General features: G+C 46.6%; 1 protein-coding gene across 7 annotated transcripts in view; it reads left to right on the top strand.

Moving 5' to 3' along the window:
* LOC106608549 (TBC1 domain family member 14) overlaps positions 1-22,652 on the top strand; it is a 67,171-nt gene extending 44,519 nt beyond the window's left edge. For 6 of the 7 annotated variants that reach the window (XM_014206511.3, XM_014206513.3, XM_014206512.3 and 3 more), the window contains 9 exons: positions 4,047-4,129; positions 4,743-4,967; positions 5,591-5,662; positions 5,922-6,016; positions 12,406-12,477; positions 15,647-15,775; positions 17,497-17,606; positions 18,803-19,061; positions 19,301-22,652. In XM_014206511.3, the coding sequence (XP_014061986.1) occupies positions 4,047-4,129; positions 4,743-4,967; positions 5,591-5,662; positions 5,922-6,016; positions 12,406-12,477; positions 15,647-15,775; positions 17,497-17,606; positions 18,803-19,061; positions 19,301-19,384 (1,129 nt within the window). In that variant the 3' untranslated portion in view covers positions 19,385-22,652. The remainder of the gene's footprint in view (positions 1-4,046; positions 4,130-4,742; positions 4,968-5,590; positions 5,663-5,921; positions 6,017-12,405; positions 12,478-15,646; positions 15,776-17,496; positions 17,607-18,802; positions 19,062-19,300) is intronic. The other variant, XR_014392863.1, reaches the window with a different exon arrangement.

Raw genomic sequence — 22,652 nt, forward strand, 5'->3', positions numbered from 1 at the left:
ATTCAAAGGGTGAATGGACAAGATTGATGGACCTTTGAACGGCGTATGGTAGTGCCAGGTGTAGGGCTGTTACGGTGACCGGTAGTCATGACGGCAGTCTCATTCCATGTGACCGTTTAGTCACGGTAATTAGGCTTCTCCAAGCTCTGATGCTGCTGCTGGTCATTAGTAGCCTACCAAACTTGCTAACTGCCTGGTACTCAGCACTCTGTTGTCCCTCTAATTATTGATTGCATTTTGGAACATTAGCTCTTATATCCTACCATCATGTGCGTACTGCTGTGCTTAAAATGTGAAGAAATAGCCTAATAGTTGATCAACATTTGAAGCTTAACGTTCTGATCTGTTGCATCAGCCTCATTGCCTAGTGGTTGTATTAATTTGGGATCTATCACATCCCACAACTGTCCCAGACTATGTTTGGGATATTTATTTCTCACACAGAATACGTCGACTTTTGTACTATGGGGGATAGTAGATTGACATAGGCTAGTGCTTTTTCTGTTCGTTAGGCCTACTCATCTTGTTGGCTAACGAAAAGTAAATGTGAACAGTTCTTCCAATATCTTCAATTTGCACCTCGGATTTCGATAAGGACGTGGCAGTCGCGTCCCCGACGTGTCTGTCTTCACTTGTAGCCTGTGAGAAGGACACGATCACGTGATGGGCATTGGCTAGTAAGAATTGAGATATGAGAGAGAGCCATGTGAGTAAGAGATGCTTCGGAGCACGCCGCCGGGAGAAGAGAATTATAATGATTATATTCGGCACAAGGACCACTGTCCGCAAAAGGCATGGATTTTTTTTGTGAGCATTACGGCCACACAAAGAGGATGCTGCTGGGAAAAAAGAGGCTTGTGCAACCTGCACAAAGCAGAGCTCATGCCTTTCATGCAACTTTTTCCCAGTCATCATTAGAGTCGCATCATGCAACCTTAGAATGTATTAAAAATCTAAACACATAGCCCAACATTTATATCACAACTAAAGTTACATTAATAACTCTAAATTAAGCATATAGGAGAACCTGTTTCTTTGTTTACCGTTCAACACAGAATAGCTGCATGTACGCACTCTCTCAAATCAAATTCAGATTTGTACAATTGTATTCTTCATACTATAAAATAATGCCATCGAATTCTAAGCAAATCTTGTCTGCTAAATGAACTAGTGTAACCCACAGCCATTTGGCATAGCCAGATCAGGACCTAACATTAGAACAACTCAGAGTATGCTATTCTGTTCTTCTGAAATACACTACATTTCCTTCATATCATGTTTCTTTAGACCTGTCTAAAATAAATAATGGGTTTATTGTGAAGGTGTAGGCTATATTACATGGATTTATTAGGCTTCATAATATGTAGATGTTCCATAGGTCTGCATCAGTGGCTTGTAGGTTATGTCTGCAACGCTGCTGGGTTTTTCACACTCAACAGTTTCCTGTGTATCAAGAATGACCCACCACCCAAAGGACGTCCAGCCAACTTGACACAGCTGTGGGAAGCATTGGAGTCGACGAATTGAGATGTTCTTGGGGGGGGGGGGGGGGTTCCTAATGTTTGGTATACTCCGTGTACGTCTGTCTCTGTCTCTCTCTCTGTCTCAATTCATGTTGCTTTATTGGCATGACTAACAATGTACAGTCGTGGCCAAAAGTTTTGAGAATGTCACAAATATGAATTTTCACAAAGTCTGCTGCCTCAGTGTCTTTAGATATTTTTGTCAGATGTTACCATGGAATACTGAAGTATAATTACAAGCATTTCATAAGTGTCAAAGGCTTTTATTGACAATTACATGAAGTTGATGCAAAGAGTCAATATTTGCAGTGTTGACCCTTCTTTTTCAAGACCTCTGCAATCCGCCCTGGCATGCTGTCAAATTAACTTCTGGGCCACATCCTGACTGATGGCAGCCCATTCTTGCTTAATCAATGCTTGGAGTTTGTCAGAATTTGTGGGTTTTTGTTTGTCCACCCGCCTCTTGAGGATTGACCACAAGTTCTCAATGGGATTAAGGTCTGGGGAGTTTCCTGGCCATGGACCCAAAATATTGATGTTTTGTTCCCTGAGCCACTTAGTTATCACTTTTGCCTTATGGCAAGGTGCTCCATCATGCTGGAAAAGGCATTGTTCGTCACCAAACTGTTCCTGGATGGTTGGGAGAAGTTGCTCTCAGAGGATGTGTTGGTACCATTCTTTATTCATGGCTGTGTTCTTAGGCAAAATTGTGAGTGATCCCACTCCCTTGGCTGAGAAGCAACCCCACACATGAATGGTCTCATGATGCTTTACTGTTGGTATGACACAGGACTGATGGTAGCGCTCACTGTGTCTTCTCCGGACAAGATTTTTTCCAGATGCCCCAAACAATTGGAAAGGGGATTCATCAGAGAAAAGGAGATGGTCCTGGCGCTTGCTGGACTTTCTTGGGCGCCCTGAAGCCTTCACCTGGTCAACAATTGAACCGCTCTCCTTGAAGTTCTTGATGATCCGATAAATGGTTGATTTAGGTGCAATCTTACTGGCAGCAATATCCTTGCCTGTGAAGATCTTTTTGTGCAAAACAAAAATTAATTGCAATTCATCTGATCACTCTTCATAACATTCTGGAGTATATGCAAATTGCCATCATACAAACTGAGGCAGCACACTTTGAAAATTAATATTTGTGTTATTCGCAACTGTTGGCCACGACTGAACATATTGCCAAAGCTTACTTTGGATATTGACAATATGAAAATAATAAGAATCAAAATTGTCAACGGTACAACAGTAACAACAATAATCAAGGATCAAAATAACCACACATTTAACAATAAGCATAGAGGACATGTGCAGGTTGGTTGGTCTGTCAGACACTGTCCCTCATCTTATGGCAGGCAGCAATGTAGTGCGCTGCCAACCCACAGCGCTCTGCGTCCTCCCCCAACAGGACGGGTAGCCTATTGTCATCAGAGAGGTCTTTGAAACCTTGAATAAGGGTTTCAAATTTGGGGAAATGACACTGTAATTGTTATATAGTTTTGTCATTTTGTCAGGAAATGCAGCTCTGTCTCAGGTTCTGCTGTTGTGCAGTGGTTGCACAGCCTTTCCTCTACAGGGAGCCAGGTTTTCCTGTGTCTACCCTTCTCAATGGCAAGGCTGTGCTCACTGAGCCTGTACTTTGTCTCTGTCTGTCTCCCTCTCTCTCTGTCTGTCTCTGTCTCTCTCTTCTCTCTTCCCTGTATCATTCTGTCTCCTTCATGCCAGACGAACTAACCCATGTGGTTTCCTAACTCATATGAGAGGTAGTTTGGTTAGAGGCTGCGGACAGTTTAGTGTCTCTCTCTCTCTATTCTGTCTCTCCTCTCTTCTCTCTCTCTCTCTATTCTGTCTCTTCTCTCTCTCTCTATTCTGTCTCTTCTCTCTCTCTATTCTGTCTCTTCTCTCTCTCTCTATTCTGTCTTTCCTCGCTTCTCTCTCTCTCTCTATTCTGTCTTTCCTCTCTTCTCTCTCTCTCTATTGTCTCTCCTCTCTTCTCTCTCTCTCTCTATTGTCTCTCCTCTCTTCTCTCTCTCTCTCTATTCTGTCTCTCCTCTCTTCTCTCTCTCTCTCTATTCTCTCTCCTCTCTCTCTCTCTCTCTATTCTGTCTCTCCCTCTCTCTCTCTCTCTCTCTATTCTGTCTCTCCTCTCTCTGTCTCTTGCTCGCCCTCTGTCTCTCCTCTCTGCTGTGTACACACATTTTCTGAGTGAAAGCATGTCATGCAAACAAATGGTAAACATATAGAATATTTAGAGGTTCAAGTGTAAGGTGAGGGTTAGGGTGTGTCAGATCAACAGGAGGGTTGGCTTAGTGAAGCAATCATCTGAGACCAGGCCAAGGTCACTCAAGGTCTCTCTCCACCCCCACCCCCTCACTCACTCACTCATTCTTTCCATTACCTGCCTTTTCCACCAATACACCAGCAGCTCAACCACCATGAATAATGCAAGGCACCAAGTTCAAACCACACACACAGTCACTCACTGCAAGTGTGTGTGTGTGTATGTGTGTGTTGCAGTAATCTGCCAGCCAAGCCTGCGGAGGAGGCCCAGAAACACAGACAACAGTATGAGGAGATGGTGGCCCAGGCCAAGAAAAGAGGTGACTGTTCATGATTTATTCATTCATCTGGATCATACCTCTTTCATAGGGACATTCCCTCTCCCAGGGCTCGAAGTTCTCCTATCTGACATGACCACTCATAGTCAAAAGGAACGGATGCCTTTCCACTTCTCCAGCTCTTTAGGCTACGTTTACACAGGCAGCCCAATTCTGATCTTTTGCCAAAAGAGCTGATGTGATTGGGGGGGAAAAAGTGGAAAAAATATCCGAATTTGGCTGCCTGTGTAAAAGCAGCCTTGGATACTTTTATAATAGCTGCCATTTCTTGTCCCTGCTCCGTCATGAAAACTGACTGGATCGGTTCCCACTGTACTGTTTCACAGCCATGACATCCCTGCAGATCAGTGGTCCTAGAATGACACTATATCATGGTAATGTAATAGATAATGTCATCTAACGGTCTCTTCTCCCTGCCTCGTTCCTCTCTCTGCCTCGTTCCTCTCTCTGCCTCGCTCCCCTCTCTGCCTCGCTCCCCTCTCTGCCTCGCTCCCCTCTCTGCCTCGCTCCCCTCTCTGCCTCGCTCCCCTCTCTGCCTCGCTCCCCTCCCTGCCTTTCTCCCCTCCCTGCCTCGCTCCCCTCCCTGCCTCCATAGAGCTCAAGGAGGCCCAGAAGAGGAGGAAGCAGCTGGAGCTCAGGTGTAAGGTGGAAGAGAGCATTGGCAACGCCGCCCAGACCTGGAACCAGGAGATTTTACCCAACTGGAGCACCATGTGTAACTCTCGGCGGGTCAGGGACCTCTGGTGGCAGGGCGTGCCCCCTAGTGTCAGGGGCAAGGTCTGGAGCCTGGCGGTGGGCAACGAGCTCAACATCACTCACGGTAGGTCACACACCTCACTGTAGGCCTGAGAGAGGCTACTGAATTATACACAACCCATATCGCCTTTGTGTGTGTGTGGAAAAAGAGGACTTAGAATACTGTAGATACCAGAGGTCTCAATTTCAGCATGACTCATTGAAAAACCACCCCCTCTGGTGGCCCATTTGTCTGTTACATCCAAACCAAATGGGATCATATATCACACACACACACACACACACACACACACACACACACACACACACACACACACACACACACACACACACACACACACCCTCTCTCTCTCCTCAGTTATTCTCACTAGGGAGCAGTAGGGTCTAGGACAAGGCCAGTAGATAAGCACAGCACCACTGAGACTGAATAGCTCGTTGGTACTGGAGAGAAGACCTCGAGGCTGTCCAGACCTGATGTGCTGCAGCGGAAGGCTTTTAGATAGAGGGACTATGACAGTAATGCTGTGGTTTACTTCCATGTTAATTGTAGCAACAGGGTGTTCAATGGCAGGGTGTGTGTGAGTGTGTGTGTGTGTGTGTGTGTGTGTGTGTGTGTGTGTGTGTGTGTGTGTGTGGTGTGTGTGCGCGCGCACATAGTGATCAATGTTGTGATGTATTCTTCCACAGAGCTGTACAACATCTGTCTGGCCAGGGCCAGGGACAAGTGGAAGTCTATGCCTACAGAACCAGTGACTGAAGGTAGATAAGGACAGACTCTCTTCTCTTTCATCTCCCTTCGTCTCTCCATCTTTATCCCCTTCTTTCTCTGAAGTGCTATTGGAAACGTTTGACCTCCCTCACAAAGGACTGAGAATTTAAATCTGAATCGCATTGAATCTAAAAAAAAATCCTACAGAAGGTTTGGGAATATAAGAGTTGGTTAAAGGAAGTGTGTGATTGTTGAATGTTTCAATGTGTTTCTAATGTGTGTGTGTGTGTGTGTGTGGGGTGGGTGTAGATGCAGGTTCATCTCTGGCGGACAGAGAGGCCAGTCTGGAGCTGATCAAGCTGGACATCTCCAGAACATTTCCCCATCTCTGTATCTTCCAACAGGTCAGTGGTTGGACAACAACCACAACTGTTAATGACATCATCGAGTTTCTCTGTGTCCAGTCTGTATTCAGTTGTGGTCCTCTATAGCTCAGTTGGTGAGCATGGCGCTTGCAACACCAGGATAGTGAGTTCAATTCCCGGGACCACCTGTACATAAACTGTATGCACGCATAACTGTAAGTTGCTTTGGATAAAAGCATTGGCTAAATGGTTTTTATTATTAAGATATTAGTCGACTAAATTAATCTATCTCTATACTGAACAAAAAATATAAATGCAACATGTGAAGTGTTGGTCCATGAGCTCAAATCAAAGATCCCAGAAAAAAAAAGCTGATTTCTTTCAAATTTTGTGCACAAATTTGTTTGCATCCCTGTTAGTGAGCATTTCTCCTTTGCCAAGAAAATCCATCCACGTGACAGGTTTGGCATATCAAGAAGCTGATTAAACAGCATGATCATTACATCATTACACAGATCATTACACAGGTCCACCTTGTGCTGGGGACAATAAAAGGCCACTCTAAAATGTGCAGTTTTTTGTCACAACACAATGCCACAGACATCTCAAATTTTGAGGGGGCATTCCTATGGCATGCTGACTGCAGGGATGTCCTCCAGAACTGTTGCTAGAGAATTGAATGTTCATTTCTCTACTATAAGCCGCATCCGTTTTAGAGAATTTGGCAGTACGTCTAACGGCCTCACAACCGCAGACCGCATGTAACCATGCCAGCCCAGGACACCACATCCAGATTCTTCACCTGCGGGATCGTCTGAGACCAGCCATCCGGACAGCTGATGAAACTGAGGACTATTTCTGTCTGTAATAATGTCCTTTTGTAGGGGAAAAACTCAAACTCATTCTGATTGGCTGGGCCTGGCTCCCAAGTGGGTGGGCCTATGCCCTCCCAGGCTGCACCCCTGCCCAATCATGTGAAATCCAAATATTTTTTTCTTTTTTATTTCACCTTTATTTAACCAGGTAGGTCAGTTGAGAACAAGTTGTCATTTACAACTGCGACCTGGCCAAGATAAAGCAAAGCAGTGCGACAAAAAACAACAGAGTTACACATGGGATAAACAAAAGTACAGTCAATAACAATAGAAAAATCTATATACAGTGAAGATCAGGGCCAAATGAATTTATTTCAATTGACTGATTTCCTTATAGAAACTGTAATTCAGTAAAATTGTTGCGTTTTATATTTTTGGTCAGTATACCTTGCTCTTGTTAGTGGTTATGTGAACGTCACCTATCTCGGTGTGTGGGTGAGATTGTTGTTGTGTTGCAACAGTCAATGTTGGGGAACTTCCCGTCCTCACCTTCAGGCTATGCTCAAACCCTACATCCCAACCAGAGTACTCCGTTCTGCTACCTCCGGTATCTCAAAAAAAGTACCAGTCAAAAGTTTGAACTCACCAACTCATTCAAAGGTTTTTCTTTATTTTTACTATTTTCTACATTGTAGAATAATAGTGAAGACATCAAAACTATGAAATGACACGCATGGAATAATGTAGTAACCAAAAAAGTATTACAAAAATTCTTCAAAGTAGCCACCCTTTGCCTTGACAGCTTTGCACACTCTTGACATTCTCTCAACCAGCTTCATGAGGTAGTCACCTGGAATGCATTTCAATTAACAGGTGTGCCTTGTTAAAAGTTAATTTGTGGATTTTTTTCCCCCCTTCTTAATGTGTTTGAGCTGATCAATTGTGTTGGGACAAGGTAGGGGTGTTATACAGAAGATAGCCTTATTTGGTAAAAGACCAAGTTCACATTATGGCAAGAACAGCTCAAATTAGCAAAGAGAAATAACAGTCATCATTACTTTTAGACATGAAGGTCAGTCAATCCAGAACATTAACAACTTTAAAAGTTTCTTCAAATGCAGTTGCAAAAACCATCAAGTGATGATGAAACTGGCTCTCATGAGGACTGCAACAGGAAAGGAAGACCCAGAGTTGTCTCTGAGGATAAGCTGCACCTAAGATTGCAGGCCAAATAAATTCTTCAGAGTTCAAGTAACAGACACATCTCATCATCAACTGTTCAGAGTAGACTGTGTGAATCAGGCCTTCATGGTCGAATTGCTGCAAAGAAACCACTACTAAAGGACACCAATAATAAGAAGAGACTTGCTTGGGCCAAGAAACACGAGCAGTGGACATTAGATCAGTAGAAATATGTCCGCTGGTCTGATGAGTCCAAATTTGATATTTTTTGGTTCCAACTGCCATGTCTTTGTTCGACATAGAGTAGTTGAACGGATGATCTCTGCATGCATGGTTCCCATCGTGAAGCATGGAGGAGGTGGTGTTATGGTGTGGGGGTGCATTTCTGGTGACACTGTCTGTGATTTATTTAGAATTCAAGCGGAAGGCCAGCATCCCGGAGTCGCCTCTTCACTGTTGACATTGAGAGTGGTGTTTTGCGGGTACTATTTAATGAAGCTGCCAGTTGAGGACTTGTGAGGCGTCTGTCTCTCAAACTAGACACTCTAATGTACTTGTCCTCTTGCTCAGTTGTGCACCGGGACCTCCCACTCCTCTTTCTATTCTGGTTAGTGCCAGTTTGCGCTGTTCTGTGAAGTGAGTAGTACACAGTGTTGTACGAGATCTTCAGTTTCTTGGCAATTTCTCGCATGGAATAGCCTTAGTTTCTCAGAACAAGAATAGACTGATGAGTTTCAGAAGAAAATTCTTTGTTTCTGGCCATTTTGAGCCTGTAATCCAACCCACAAATGCTGATGCTCCAGACACTCAACTAGTCTGAAGAAGGCCAGTTTTATTGCTTCTTTAATCAGCCCAACAGTTTTCAGCTGTTCTAACATAATTCCAAAAGGGTTTTCTAATGATCAATTAGCCTTTTTAAAATGATCAACTTGGATTAGCTAACACAACGTGCCATTGGAACACAGGAGTGGTGGTTGCTGATAATGGGCCTCTGTACGCCTATGTAAACTCAGCAAAAAAAATAAACATCCTCTCATTGTCAACTGCGTTTATTTTCAGCAAACTTAACGTGTGTAAATATTTGTATGAACATAAGATTCAACAACTGAGACGGAAAACTGAAGAAGTTCCACAGACATGTGACTAACAGAAATTAAATAATGTGTCCCTGAACGAAGGGCGGGTCAAAAGTAACAGTCAGTATCTGGTGTGGCCACCAGCTGCATTAAGTACTGCAGTGCATCTCTCCCTCATGGACTGCACCAGATTTGCCAGTTCTTGCTGTGAGATGTTACCCCACTCTTCCACCAAGGAACCTGCAAGTTCCCGGACATTTCAGGGGGGAATGGCTCTGGCCCTCACCCTCCAATCCAACAGATCCCAGACGTGCTCAATGGGATTGTGATCCGGGCTCTTCGCTGGCCATGGCAGAACATTGACATTCCTGTCTTGCAGGAAATCACGCCTAGATCGAGCAGTATGGCTGGTGGCATTGTCATGCTGGAGGGTCATGTCAGGATGAGCCTGCAGGAAGGGTACCACGTGAGGGAGGAGGGTGTCTTCCTTGTAACGCACAGCGTTGAGATTGCCTGCAATGACAACAAGCTCAGTCTGATGATGCTGTAACACACCGTTCCAGACCATGATGGACCCTCCACCTCCAAATCAATCGGCTCCAGAGTACAGGTGTAACGCTCATTCCTTCGACGATAAACGCGAATCCGACTATCACCCCTGGTGAGACAAAATCTCGACTCGTCAGTGAAGAGCACTTTTTGCTAGTCCTGTCTGGTCCAGAGACGATGGGTTTGTGCCCATAGGTGACATTGTTGCCGGTGATGTCTGGTGAGGACCTGCCTTACAACAGGCCTACAAGCCCTCAGTCCAGCCTCTCTCAGCCTATTGCGGACAGTCTGAGCACTGATGGAGGGATTGTGCGTTCCTGGTGTAACTCGGGCAGTTGTTGTTGTCATCCTGTACCTGTCCCGCAGGTGTGATGTTAGGATGTATCGATCCTGTACAGGTGTTGTTAGACGTGGTCTGCCACTGCGAGGACGATCAGCTGTTCAGGTTATGTTGATATAGGACTCATTTTACTGTGGATATAGATACTTTTGTACCTGTTTCCTCCAGTGTCTTCACAAGGTCTTTTGCTGTTGTTCTGGGATTGATTTGCGCATTTTGCACCAAAGTACGTTCATCTCTAGGAGACAGAACGTGTCTCCTTCCTGAGCGGTATGATGGCTGCGTGGTCCCATGGTGTTTATAGTTGCGTACTATTGTTTGTACAGATGAACATGGTACCTTCAGGCATTTGGAAATTGCGCCGAAGGATGAACCAGGCTTGTGGGGGTCTACAATCTTTTTTCTGAAGTCTTGGCTGATTTCTTTTTGCTTTTCCCATGATGTCAAGCAAAGAGGCACTGAGTTTGAAGGTAGGCCTTGAAATACATCCACAGATACATCATTTGAGTCAATTGGAGGTGTCAATTATCCTATCAGAAGCTTCTAAAGCCATGACATCATTTTCTGGAATTTTTCAAGCTGTTTGAAGGCACAGTCAACTTAGTGTGTGTAATCTTCTGACCCACTGGAATTGTGATACAGTGAATTATAAGTGAAATAATCTGTCTGTAAACAATTGTTGGAAAAATTACTTGTGTCATGCACAAAGTAGATGTCCTAACCGACTTAACAAGAAATTTGAGTTTTAATGACTCCAACCTAAGTGTATGTAAACTTCAACTGTATCTTTGAAAGACAGGGTACTGAAAAAGGGATATATATGCACTTTTCCTACTTGCACTGACTTTGCTAATAGCTACTTAGAGGGAACATGTACTTTCTATGACTGAAATGTGGTTGTCTCACCTAGCTGTCTTAACCTCTTGAGGATACCCTAGGATAGGGGGCGCCACAGCGCATTTTGAAAAAAAATCGTTCCCATTTTCAACGGCCTACTAATCAAACTCAGAAGATAGGGCATGCATATACTTATTATATATGGATAGAAAACACTCTAAAGTTTCTAAAACTGTTTGAATGGTGTCTGTGAGTATAACAGAACTCATTTGGCAGGCAAAACCCTGAGACATTTTCTGACAGGAAGTGGATACCTGATGTGTTGTATTGAGTTCTAACCTATCCCATTGAAAAACACAGGGGTTTAGGAATATTTTGGCACTTCCTATTGCTTCCACTAGATGTCGCCAGTCCTTTCACAGTGGTTTGAGCCTTATAGAGTCAAAACTCAGTGAATGACAGGAGTTTGAAATTGGTCACAGGGGATGGGCCATCACCATTATGACGCCGGCGGCCATGTCTGCCCCCACCTTTGGAAACGGTTTTAAAGGCAATGAAATCATCCCCCTCGAATCTTATTGGCTCTCTTGGTGTTAGTGGCCCTGAACATTTATTTTATACAACGTTTGACATGTTTGAACGAACCTACATGCGCGAGGATTGCTTTCAGTATGAAGTGCAGAGCTGCGTTTGGAGAGAGCCATAGGACGCGCTACCAACATCAGGCTAATGGAACGTGAAGTATGGACTTTTTGACCGAAAATACATCTGTTGTGGACCTGGGATGCTTTCTGATGAAGACAACTAAAGGTAGGCGATTATTGACAATATTATTGAAGATGAGATGGTTCATACTGTTGCATCCAAGATGGCGCCGAGCACTGTATATTAGCTGATTTTCTGAGTATCGCATCTCCTTTTATCGCAAAGTGTGATTACCCAGTAAAGTTAATTTAAAATCTGGTATGACGGGTGTTCTCAAGAGATATTCATCTATAAATGTTAGATTGACAATATACATTTAAAAAATCGTTATAGTATAGCAATTTATTGAAACGTAGCATTGTTTACCGGGACGCTTTTGAGGGGAAATTAGGTAGTCAACGTCAGACAGAGATGTAAAATGCTGTTTTTATATATAAATATGACCTTTATTGAACAAAAGAATGCATGCATTGTATAACATGATGTCCTAGGGGTGCCATCTGATGAAGTTTGTAAAAGGTTAGTGCTACATTTAGCTGTTTATTGATAATATGTGATGGAAGTGGTTGGTCGGAAAATGGCTATGAAGCTGCTTTTTACGATGGACTCATCTAATATAATCTAATGATTTGCTTTTCCTGTAAAACCTTTTTGAAATCGGACGACGTGGGTCGATTCAGGAGAGGTGTATCTATAAAAAAAAAAAAAATATATTTTTAATTTTTGTAAAAAATTATGATAATTTTTTAATGCTAATTGGCGATATGATTTTTCGCTGGATTTTGATCCCGCTAACGGGATCAGATGCTCAAGAGGTATTAAGATGCACCAACTGTGAGTGGCTCTGGATAAGAGCGTCTGCTAAATGACTAAAATGGAAGTGTATGTGTTGTAATAGTTAAAATATCACCTGTGTTTTGACAGGGAGGTCCGTACTACGACGTGCTGCACAGCATTCTAGGAGCATACACCTGCTATAGGCCAGACGTGGGCTACGTAAGTAGTAGTAACACACACGCACGCACACACACACACACACACACACACACACACACACACACACACACACAGACACGTACGGGCCTACTTCATAACATAAGCTCACACACTTGATGAATTCCTCGTCGGCCTTCGTGTGTATGTGTATAGTGTATCAGTGGTAATGGCCCTGAACAGTGATGTATATTGGTGCTTTTCTTTGGAAGCACAAGGGTCCTTAAGGCCAAATGATGACCGTTTTATCAGAAACCATTGCTTCTCTCTTTCCTATGGTGGAAGGTGATAGAAACACATTGTACCTTAGGCTATAAACGGACTGGCTCGGAGTCCTACGTTAGCCTACGTGTGAGATCCAAATGGTGCCCTATTCCCTAGACAGTGCACTACTTTCAACTAGAGCCATATGGGTACTGGTCAAAGTATTGCACTATCTAGGGAATAGAATGCCATTTGGGACACTGCTCTATGTAAACAGCCAGTATATGTAGTGTGGGAGAGGCGAGCAGCAGGACACCATAAAGAGGGGGAGACGGGCGGCAGGCCTCCATGGAGGGGGAGAGAGACGGGCGGCAGGCCTCCATGGAGGGGGAGAGAGACGGGCGGCAGGCCTCCATGGAGGGGGAGAGAGACGGGCGGCAGGCCTCCAGGGAGGGGGAGAGAGACGGGCGGCAGGCCTCCAGGGAGGGGGAGAGAGACGGGCGGCAGGCCTCCATAGGGAGGGGGAGAGAGACGGGCGGCAGGCCTCCATAGGGAGGGGGAGGGAGACGGGCGGCAGGCCTCCAGGGAGGGGGAGAGAGACGGGCGGCAGGCCTCCATAGGGAGGGGGAGAGAGACGGGCGGCAGGCCACCATAGGGAGGGGGAGAGAGACCGGCGGCAGGCCTCCATAGGGAGGGGGAGAGAGACGGGCGGCAGGCCACCATAGGGAGGGGGAGAGAGACCGGCGGCAGGCCTCCAGGGAGGGGGAGAGAGACGGGCGGCAGGCCTCCATAGAGAGGGAGAGACGAGCGGCAAGCTTCCATTACTCCATCATGATGACTTTTACCTCTGATACATTTGACCACCCCACCTGGCACTTTCGCTGGTGTGTGGGTGTGTGGGTGTTTGTGTGTTTGTGGGTGTTTGTATGTGTGTGGGTGTTGGTGTGTGTTTGTGTGCTTACATCTGTGTATTCCAATGCAGCACTGACGTAACCGGTTTTCTTTTGATTCCATCTGTCATCAATAAGTCCTCATTCTCTCTAAACCTTGAACACAGTAGAACTACCGCATTACTAAGATCCGCTGTGGCTGGTTTGTCTCTGAGTCTGATGAAATGAGTTTCCAGTATACTCTGCTGGAGATGTACTGTGGTTTTACACCTCCACCTCACCACAGCCATGCTGAGAAACATGTAGAGACATGTCTCCACTTCCTGGACTAACCTTATGTCAATATGACCGTCTCCAAGGAATACTGAAAGATGGAGAATTTAAGTTAAAGGATAACTCTGCTAAATGATATTGTAACACCAGCCGGTAACCAGTAAATGCCCCCAACACCACCCCACTACTAATAATAAACCTCACTCACTCTCTCTCCTCCCTCTGTGTTCACAGTACTGACATGCAGTTGATCAACATGGCTAGGCTACTGTAGCAGGAGTCGACGTGGCTAGGCTACTGTGGCAGGAGTCGACGTGGCTAGGCTACTGTGGCAGGAGTCGACGTGGCTAGGCTACTGTGGCAGGAGTCGACGTGGCTAGGCTACTGTGGCAGGAGTCGACGTGGCTAGGCTACTGTGGCAGGAGTCGACGTGGCTAGGCTACTGTGGCAGGAGTCGACGTGGCTAGGCTACTGTGGCAGGAGTCGACGTGGCTAGGCTACTGTGGCAGGAGTCGACGTGGCTAGGCTACTGTGGCAGGAGTCGACGTGGCTAGGCTACTGTGGCAGGAGTCGACGTGGCTAGGCTACTGTGGCAGGAGTCGACGTGGCTAGGGTACTGTGGCAGGAGTCGACGTGGCTAGGGTACTGTGGCAGGAGTCGACGTGGCTAGGCTACTGTGGCAGGAGTCGACGTGGCTAGGCTACTGTGGCAGGAGTCGACGTGGCTAGGGTACTGTGGCAGGAGTCGACGTGGCTAGGCTACTGTGGCAGGAGTCGACGTGGCTAGGCTACTGTGGCAGGAGTCGACGTGGCTAGGCTACTGTGGCAGGAGTCGACGTGGCTAGGCTACTGTGGCAGGAGTCGACGTGGCTAGGCTACTGTGGCAGGAGTCGACGTGGCTAGGCTACTGTGGCAGGAGTCGACGTGGCTAGGCTACTGTGGCAGGAGTCGACGTGGCTAGGCTACTGTGGCAGGAGTCGACGTGGCTAGGCTACTGTGGCAGGAGTCGACGTGGCTAGGCTACTGTGGCAGGAGTCGACGTGGCTAGGCTACTGTGGCAGGAGTCGACACGGCTAGGCTACTGTGGCAGGAGTCGACGTGGCTAGGCTACTGTGGCAGGAGTCGACGTGGCTAGGGTACTGTGGCAGGAGTCGACGTGGCTAGGCTACTGTGGCAGGAGTCGACGTGGCTAGGCTACTGTGGCAGGAGTCGACGTGGCTAGGCTACTGTGGCAGGAGTCGACGTGGCTAGGCTACTGTGGCAGGAGTCGACGTGGCTAGGCTACTGTGGCAGGAGTCGACGTGGCTAGGCTACTGTGGCAGGAGTCGACGTGGCTAGGCTACTGTGGCAGGAGTCGACGTGGCTAGGCTACTGTGGCAGGAGTCGACGTGGCTAGGCTACTGTGGCAGGAGTCGACGTGGCTAGGCTACTGTGGCAGGAGTCGACGGGGCTAGGCTACTGTGGCAGGAGTCGACGGGGCTCGGCTACTGTGGCAGGAGTCGACGGGGCTCGGCTACTGTGGCAGGAGTCGACGGGGCTCGGCTACTGTGGCAGGAGTCGACGGGGCTCGGCTACTGTGGCAGGAGTCGACGGGGCTCGGCTACTGTGGCAGGAGTCGACGGGGCTCGGCTACTGTGGCAGGAGTCGACGGGGCTCGGCTACTGTGGCAGGAGTCGACGGGGCTCGGCTACTGTGGCAGGAGTCGACGGGGCTCGGCTACTGTGGCAGGAGTCGACGGGGCTCGGCTACTGTGGCAGGAGTCGACGGGGCTCCTTTCATAGGTAACATCAGTCCCGTTGTGTTCAGGTTCAGGGTATGTCGTTCATCGCGGCGGTGCTGATCCTCAACCTGGACACGGCAGACGCCTTCATAGCTTTCGCCAACCTGTTGAACAAGCCCTGTCAGATGGCCTTCTTCAGAGTGGACCACAGCCTTGTGAGTACAGTGCAGACAGACACACACACGCACAGACACAGATAGACTGACAGTTTTTTGTGTTTGTGCTGGGCTGGAATAAAAGCCTGCACACCCTGTTAGCAGGGATTTGCACAATACACCACTGCACTCATAGCACTTAGCACCCTGTTCACAACTGTTACCATGTGTTATTATGTTGCTACAATATCTGACTGATGGTGTTATAGTGGTGTCAGGGCTGTGTGGTCTATATATCTGGCTGATAGTGATGTCAGGGCAATGTGGTCTATATATCTGGCTGATAGTGTTATAGTGGTGTCAGGGCGGTGTGGTCTATATATCTGGCTGATGGTGTTATAGTGGTGTCAGGGCGGTGTGGTCTATATATCTGGCTGATAGTGTTATAGTGGTGTCAGGGCGGTGTGGTCTATATATCTGGCTGATAGTGTTATAGTGGTGTCAGGGCGGTGTGGTCTATATATCTGGCTGATGGTGTTATAGTGGTGTCAGGGCGGTGTGGTCTATATATCTGGCTGATAGTGTTATAGTGGTGTCAGTGCTGTGTGGTCTATATATCTGGCTGATAGTTGTGTCAGGGCGGTGTGGTCTATATATCTGACTGATAGTGGTGTCAGGGAGGTGTGGTCTATATATCTGACTGATAGTGGTGTCAGGGAGGTGTGGTCTATATATCTGACTGATAGTGGTGTCAGGGCGGTGTGGTCTATATATCTGGCTGATAGTGGTATCAGGGCGGTGTGGTCTATATATCTGGCTGATAGTGGTGTCAGGGCGGGGTGGTCTATATATCTGACTGATAGTGGTGTCAGGGTGGTGTGGTCTATATATCTGGCTGATAGTGGTGTCAGGGCGGTGTGGTCTATATATCTGACTGATAGTGGTGTCAGGGCGGTGTGGTCTATATATCTGACTGATAGTGGTGTCAGGGCGGTGTGGTCTATATATCTGGCTGATAGTGGTATCAGGGCGGTGTGGTCTATATATCTGGCTGATAGTGGTGTCAGGGCGGGGTGGTCTATATATCTGACTGATAGTGGTGTCAGGGCGGTGTGGTCTATATATCTGGCTGATAGTGGTGTCAGGGCGGTGTGGTCTATATATCTGGCTGATGGTTGTGTCAGGGCGGTGTGGTCTATATATCTGGCTGATAGTGGTGTCAGGGCGGTGTGGTCTATATATCTGGCTGATAGTGGTGTCAGGGCGGTGTGGTCTATATATCTGGCTGATAGTGGTGGCAGGGCGGTGTGGTCTATATATCTGACTGATGGTTGTGTCAGGGCGGTGTGGTCTATATATCTGGCTGATAGTGGTGTCAGGGCGGTGTGGTCTATATATCTGGCTGATAGTGGTGTCAGGGCGGTGTGGTCTATATATCTGACTGATAGTGGTGTCAGGGCGGTGTGGTCTATATATCTGGCTGATAGTGGTGTCAGGGCGGTGTGGTCTATATATCTGGCTGATAGTGGTGTCAGGGCGGTGTGGTCTATATATCTGGCTGATAGTGGTGTCAGGGCGGTGTGGTCTATATATCTGGCTGATAGTGGTGTCAGGGCGGTGTGGTCTATATATCTGGCTGATAGTGGTGTCAGGGCGGTGTGGTCTATATATCTGGCTGATAGTGGTGTCAGGGCGGTGTGGTCTATATATCTGGCTGATAGTGGTGTCAGGGCGGTGTGGTCTATATATCTGACTCTGTTGTTTCTTCTCTCTCTCCTCAGATGTTGACCTACTTTTCGGCTTTTGAAGTGTTCTTTGATGAAAACCTACCTAAGCTGTTTGCACATTTCAAGGAAAACAACTTGACCCCTGATATTTATTTAATCGACTGGTGAGACTCCCTCGCTTTCTCCCTCGCTTTCTCCCTCGCTTTCTCTCCCTCGCTTTCTCCCTCGCTTTCTCCCTCGCTTTCTCTCCCTCGCTTTCTCTCCCTCGCTTTCTCTCCCTCGCTTTCTCTCCCTCGCTTTCTCTCCCTCGCTTTCTCTCCCTCGCTTTCTCTCCCTCGCTTTCTCTCCCTCGCTTTCTCTCCCTTCGCTTTCTCTCCCTCGCTTTCTCCCTCGCTTTCTCCCCCTCTTTCTCCCTCGCTTTCTCTCCCTCGCTTTCTCCCTCGCTTTCTCCCTTGCTTTCTCTCCCTTGCTTTCTCTCCCTCGCTTTCTCTCCCTCGCTTTCCCTCCCTCGCTTTCCCTCCCTCGCTTTCTCTCCCTCGCTTTCTCTCCCTCGCTTTCTCTCCCCCTCTTTATCTCCCTCGCTTTCTCTCCCTCGTTTTCTCTCCCCCGCTTTCTCTCCCCCGCTTTCTCTCCCCCGCTTTCTCTCCCCCTCTTTCTCTCCCTCGCTTTCTCTCCCTCAATTGTTTTTCTCAGGTAACTAATGGGTATAGACGGAATGAAATCAAATGTCTGGTACCAATTACGAATGTGAAAAACAATATGATTACAATATTGACTTTTGTAGGCGCTTTTTTTTCTGTTGTAGTTTTGCTCTTTAGATTGTTGCTCTGTTACTGAGAAGACAGGATGTGTAAGGGGGTGGTATAGATGGTCACCACGACCCCCTACTCTCACCACAGCGCAGTGAAGAGCACCATGTTTTCACACATCAGTTATTTATACACTGATGGAGAGATGAAAGTCAAGATAGCAGCCCTTCACATCTCAGAAATATCCTCATCTAGTGAGCCATATACAAACTAAAGTGTACCAGGAGAAGACAATTGCAGTTACTTTGGAAATGTGCTGATTTACGGACATTATCTGTTCATATGTCTTTGTCCTTAGTCTGTTTCTCAGACCAGACTCTATAGCTCATTGTTAAGTGTTTTGCATATAACTGCTTATCTGTGTATGCTTGGTGTGTTTGTCTCCTTGGACTACGCACGTCCATGATGTGTGAAAATAACACCAGGCGTCTGGAATCTCCCAAACATTTCACTCCTTTCTACCTCAATGTTTCACTATGGAAAGTTGTATCCAAATGAAGATGTTTTTGTGTGTGTCTCCTCTCGCTCTCTCTCTCATTTCATCTCTGTAGGATCTTCACCCTGTACAGTAAGTCACTGCCGTTGGACCTGGCGTGTCGGGTGTGGGATGTGTTCTGTCGTGACGGAGATGAGTTCCTGTTCCGGGTGGCCCTGGGAATCCTGCGCCTGTACGAGGACGTGTTGACCCGCATGGACTTCATCCACAACGCCCAGTTCCTCACCCGCTTACCCGATCACATCCCCCCCGATCAGCTGTTCTCGCACATCCACGCTGTCCACATGACCAGCAAGAACAGGAAATGGGCACAGGTGAGATGAGACTGTTTGGATGTAACCGGTCCCCCCCCCCAAAGTCAACCTTTTGGAAAACAGACATTTCTTCAGTTAGAGGGAAACAGAGTTGGCGTCAGTGGTTTTTCAACTTAAGTTTCAAGGCTCAAGTGATGGAACTACTAGAATCTTGGCCTGGTCCTTTATGTGTACAGTATAACTATGTAACTCCAATGATCATGCTGTGTTTCATACCATGGTCCCTTGTTTCTCCTCAGGTTCTTCAGGCCTTACAGAAGGAGCAGTCCAGTCCTAAAGCGCTGAGTACAACGGTCATCCAGGAGCAAAACAACAGACAATAGCTCATTCTCCAACCCAGTACTCTACCTGACCCCATGAAACACTGGACCCGGGCCAGGCTGTGTGAGGGAGCTGCCCTCCCTGGGACGGAGCTACCCCAGGCTCAGAGCGCTCTGGGCTGGGGACAATCAGCCACTGTGGTCCCCCTAGATGTGAGTCACGGAGCAGAGACCCTGGAGGTCTGGAACAGACTGGGGTGAGGGGTGACTAGGCCTTTTTATACATGCTGTGCCCCCTGTCCCAGAATGAAACCAGGCAGAAAGATGCTCTCGAATGTACTGTATTCTGCCACATGTCTATAGCAGGAATACTAGTTACCCAACTGGACCTGCTCTCTTTCTCACTCCTCTTTAGAACTTTCCACTATTTTCTCTCTCTCCTACGTCTCTCTCTCCTACGTCTCTCTCTCCTACATCTCTCTTTCCTACATCTCTCTTTCCTACATCTCTCTCTCCTACGTCTCTCTCTCCTACGTCTCTCTCTCCTACGTCTCTCTTTCCTACGTCTCTCTCTCCTACGTCTCTCTCTCCTACGTCTCTCTCTCCTACGTCTCTCTCTCCTACGTCTCTCTCTCCTACGTCTCTCTCTCCTACGTCTCTCTCTCCTACGTCTCTCTCTCCTACGTCTCTCTCTCCTACGTCTCTCTCTCCTACGTCTCTCTTTCCTACGTCTCTCTCTCCTACGTCTCTCTCTCCTACGTCTCTCTCTCCTACGTCTCTCTCTCCTACGTCTCTCTCTCCTACGTCTCTCTCTCCTACGTCTCTCTCTCCTACGTCTCTCTCTCCTACGTCTCTCTCTCTCTCTTCTACCTCTACTCCAAACCTCTGTTGTCATTGGTCATTCCTGCAAGTCAGCTGCGATTTTTATCATTAGCCTTTTTTGTTTTGTTTGGACTGATGTGTTTTTAATTTGTTTGCTGAATCCTAGTTGGTTCCATTTGTTTGTTATTTGTTTCTGTACCATTCCATGAAGGAAAGGCTCCCAAGGAGAAGACGTGGGTGTTTGTTGATCTGGGGAGAATGGTTCATTGACTTGAAAGGAGGGCGTAGTCAATGAATTTGTATTCTTATCAAGATTCAACTGAAATACAACAGATGTAATTGTTGTTGTGTTGTGCCGTTAAAGATTCACTTCTTAAATACATGTTTTACTAACCCTCTTCAAGAGGAAATGAGCTGCCTGGAAAAAGGAATGAGGTGATATTTAATGTCTTCTACATCCCCTAAGGTGGTATAAAGTGGAACAGCTAAGGTGGATTAGGAGAATCAATATACTACAGTATATCACCTGCCTCCTTTTTCCTGTTTTCTGCACATTTCATTTTTCATGGTAATGAATTTCTGTTGTCTTTGTTTCTCATTTAAGTGTCATCTCTTAGTATGGAGACAATCTCTTTATTTGTCGTTACGTTATAATGAAGAAAAACTGGTTATTCTAACACAACAAACCTCACTGGTATCGTCCCATTTGATATAATCCACTTCAGTCACCCCCCCCCAACCCATGTGTACCGGTTTGATTGAGAAGCTGCTTAGAAGACTCCAGAAAGGAAAACAGATTGTTGATGATTTTATGGGTGAAGCATTGCTGCCCTGTTGTCCTCAGTATGCCCTTTCCCTATTGGATGTGCTCACTTAGTAAGTGCTGTAACCCAATCAGAAGCTGTCTTACTTCATGGTGATGAGCATTTGTTAATGTAGATAAAGGACCTGAGTCATGTTTGCTCAGGTTTTCATGTTTCTGAACACACCAGCCTTGGTTTAGATGTGTGGGATGGGAGGGTGTCGTTCAGAAAGAGGCTTTGGTTTGGTGTTCAGTTCACAGATTCTACTACTTCTTTCATGTCTGCCGGCCACCATCACCTGCCAAAAAGAGAACTCCTCAGTAGATGATCCTGAATGTGAGGCTCGTTTCAAATGTAGGTACCGTACTAAACCCTCCATACTCCAGAGCCCCCAAGCATTTAGTGACCCCTATGGCTGTTTGAAACACTTCAAAGTGCATATTGAGAAGTGGGCGATATTCAGCCAGCCATAGCAACAGGATGTCAGACAATCCCCCCCCCCCTCGTCGTTTCACCTCCTCACCCCCCTGTGCACATAGACATTCTGATCACGTTATGAAGACAGACGCACTCCTTCCCCTGCTCTGCCTATGTGGTGAATACCACAGTACTGCAATAAAGCATTCTGCACAATCATGTTCCTTTTGTTTGTCACCATCTGTAGTTTCACACCGTTTTTTTTTTGTCTTGAGTACATTCTCTCACTATATTGGTGTCCCTCACATCTGATTGAGGACCCTTGTGTGTGTGTTGTATGTGATTTGAAGTGACATTTCTAAAGGACAAAAAGACATCCCCTGTTAGTGACTGTGTGAATGTTACAGGGTTGAGGCATGTGTGTCCGACATGGCCTTACCCAGCCACAATAATCAATCAGTAAGAACTACTGGAAGTAGACACCCCTTAATCACAGAAGTGCATCCTGGGAAGAATAAATGACTGTCATTGGTCTGTTGTAGATCCATTAAATGTAATAATGAAGGCCATATGATATCTTTCCACGTTATCTCATTTTCTTTAAGCTTTGTATTGTCAGTTTGATTGTCTCATTGTTTTTATATGTGACATTTCCAAGTAACCCTTTCTGGTTGTAGAGAACTGGAGTGGAACATGGGTGGGAGGGCAGCAGGGTCAAAAATGGAACTGGAAGTGTACAATCACTTGAAGTGTACACTGAGTACACCTAATTTTTGAATTTCTCCCCGTTTCCCTCAGAACAGCCTCAATTAGTCGGAGTGTCAAGCTTTCCACAGGGATGCTGGCCCATGTCGACTCCAATACCTCCCACAGTTTTTCCGAGTTGTCAGGATGTCCTTTGGGTGGTGGAACATTCTTGATACACACAGGAAACTGTTGAGCGTGACAAACCCAGCAGTGTTGCAGTTCTTGACACAAAGCGGTGTGCCTGGCACCTATTACCTATTACCATACCCCGTTCAAGGGCACTTAAATATTGTGTCTTGCCCATTCACCCTCTGAATGGCACACATACACAATCCATGTCTCAAGGCTTAAAATGCTTCTTTAACCTGTCTCCTCCCCTTCATCTACACTGATTGAAATGGATTTAACAAGTGACATCAATAAGGGATAATAGCTTTCACCTGGTCAGTCTGTCATGGAAGGAGCAGGTGTTCTTAATGTTTTGTATACTCAGTGTATAGCTACTGTTTTATTAAATAAAGATGTGTACATATACAACTTGA

Source organism: Salmo salar, chromosome 07, assembly GCF_965601325.2.
Source record: "Salmo salar chromosome 07, fSalSal1, whole genome shotgun sequence".
In the NCBI taxonomy this organism is placed as follows: domain Eukaryota; kingdom Metazoa; phylum Chordata; class Actinopteri; order Salmoniformes; family Salmonidae; genus Salmo; species Salmo salar.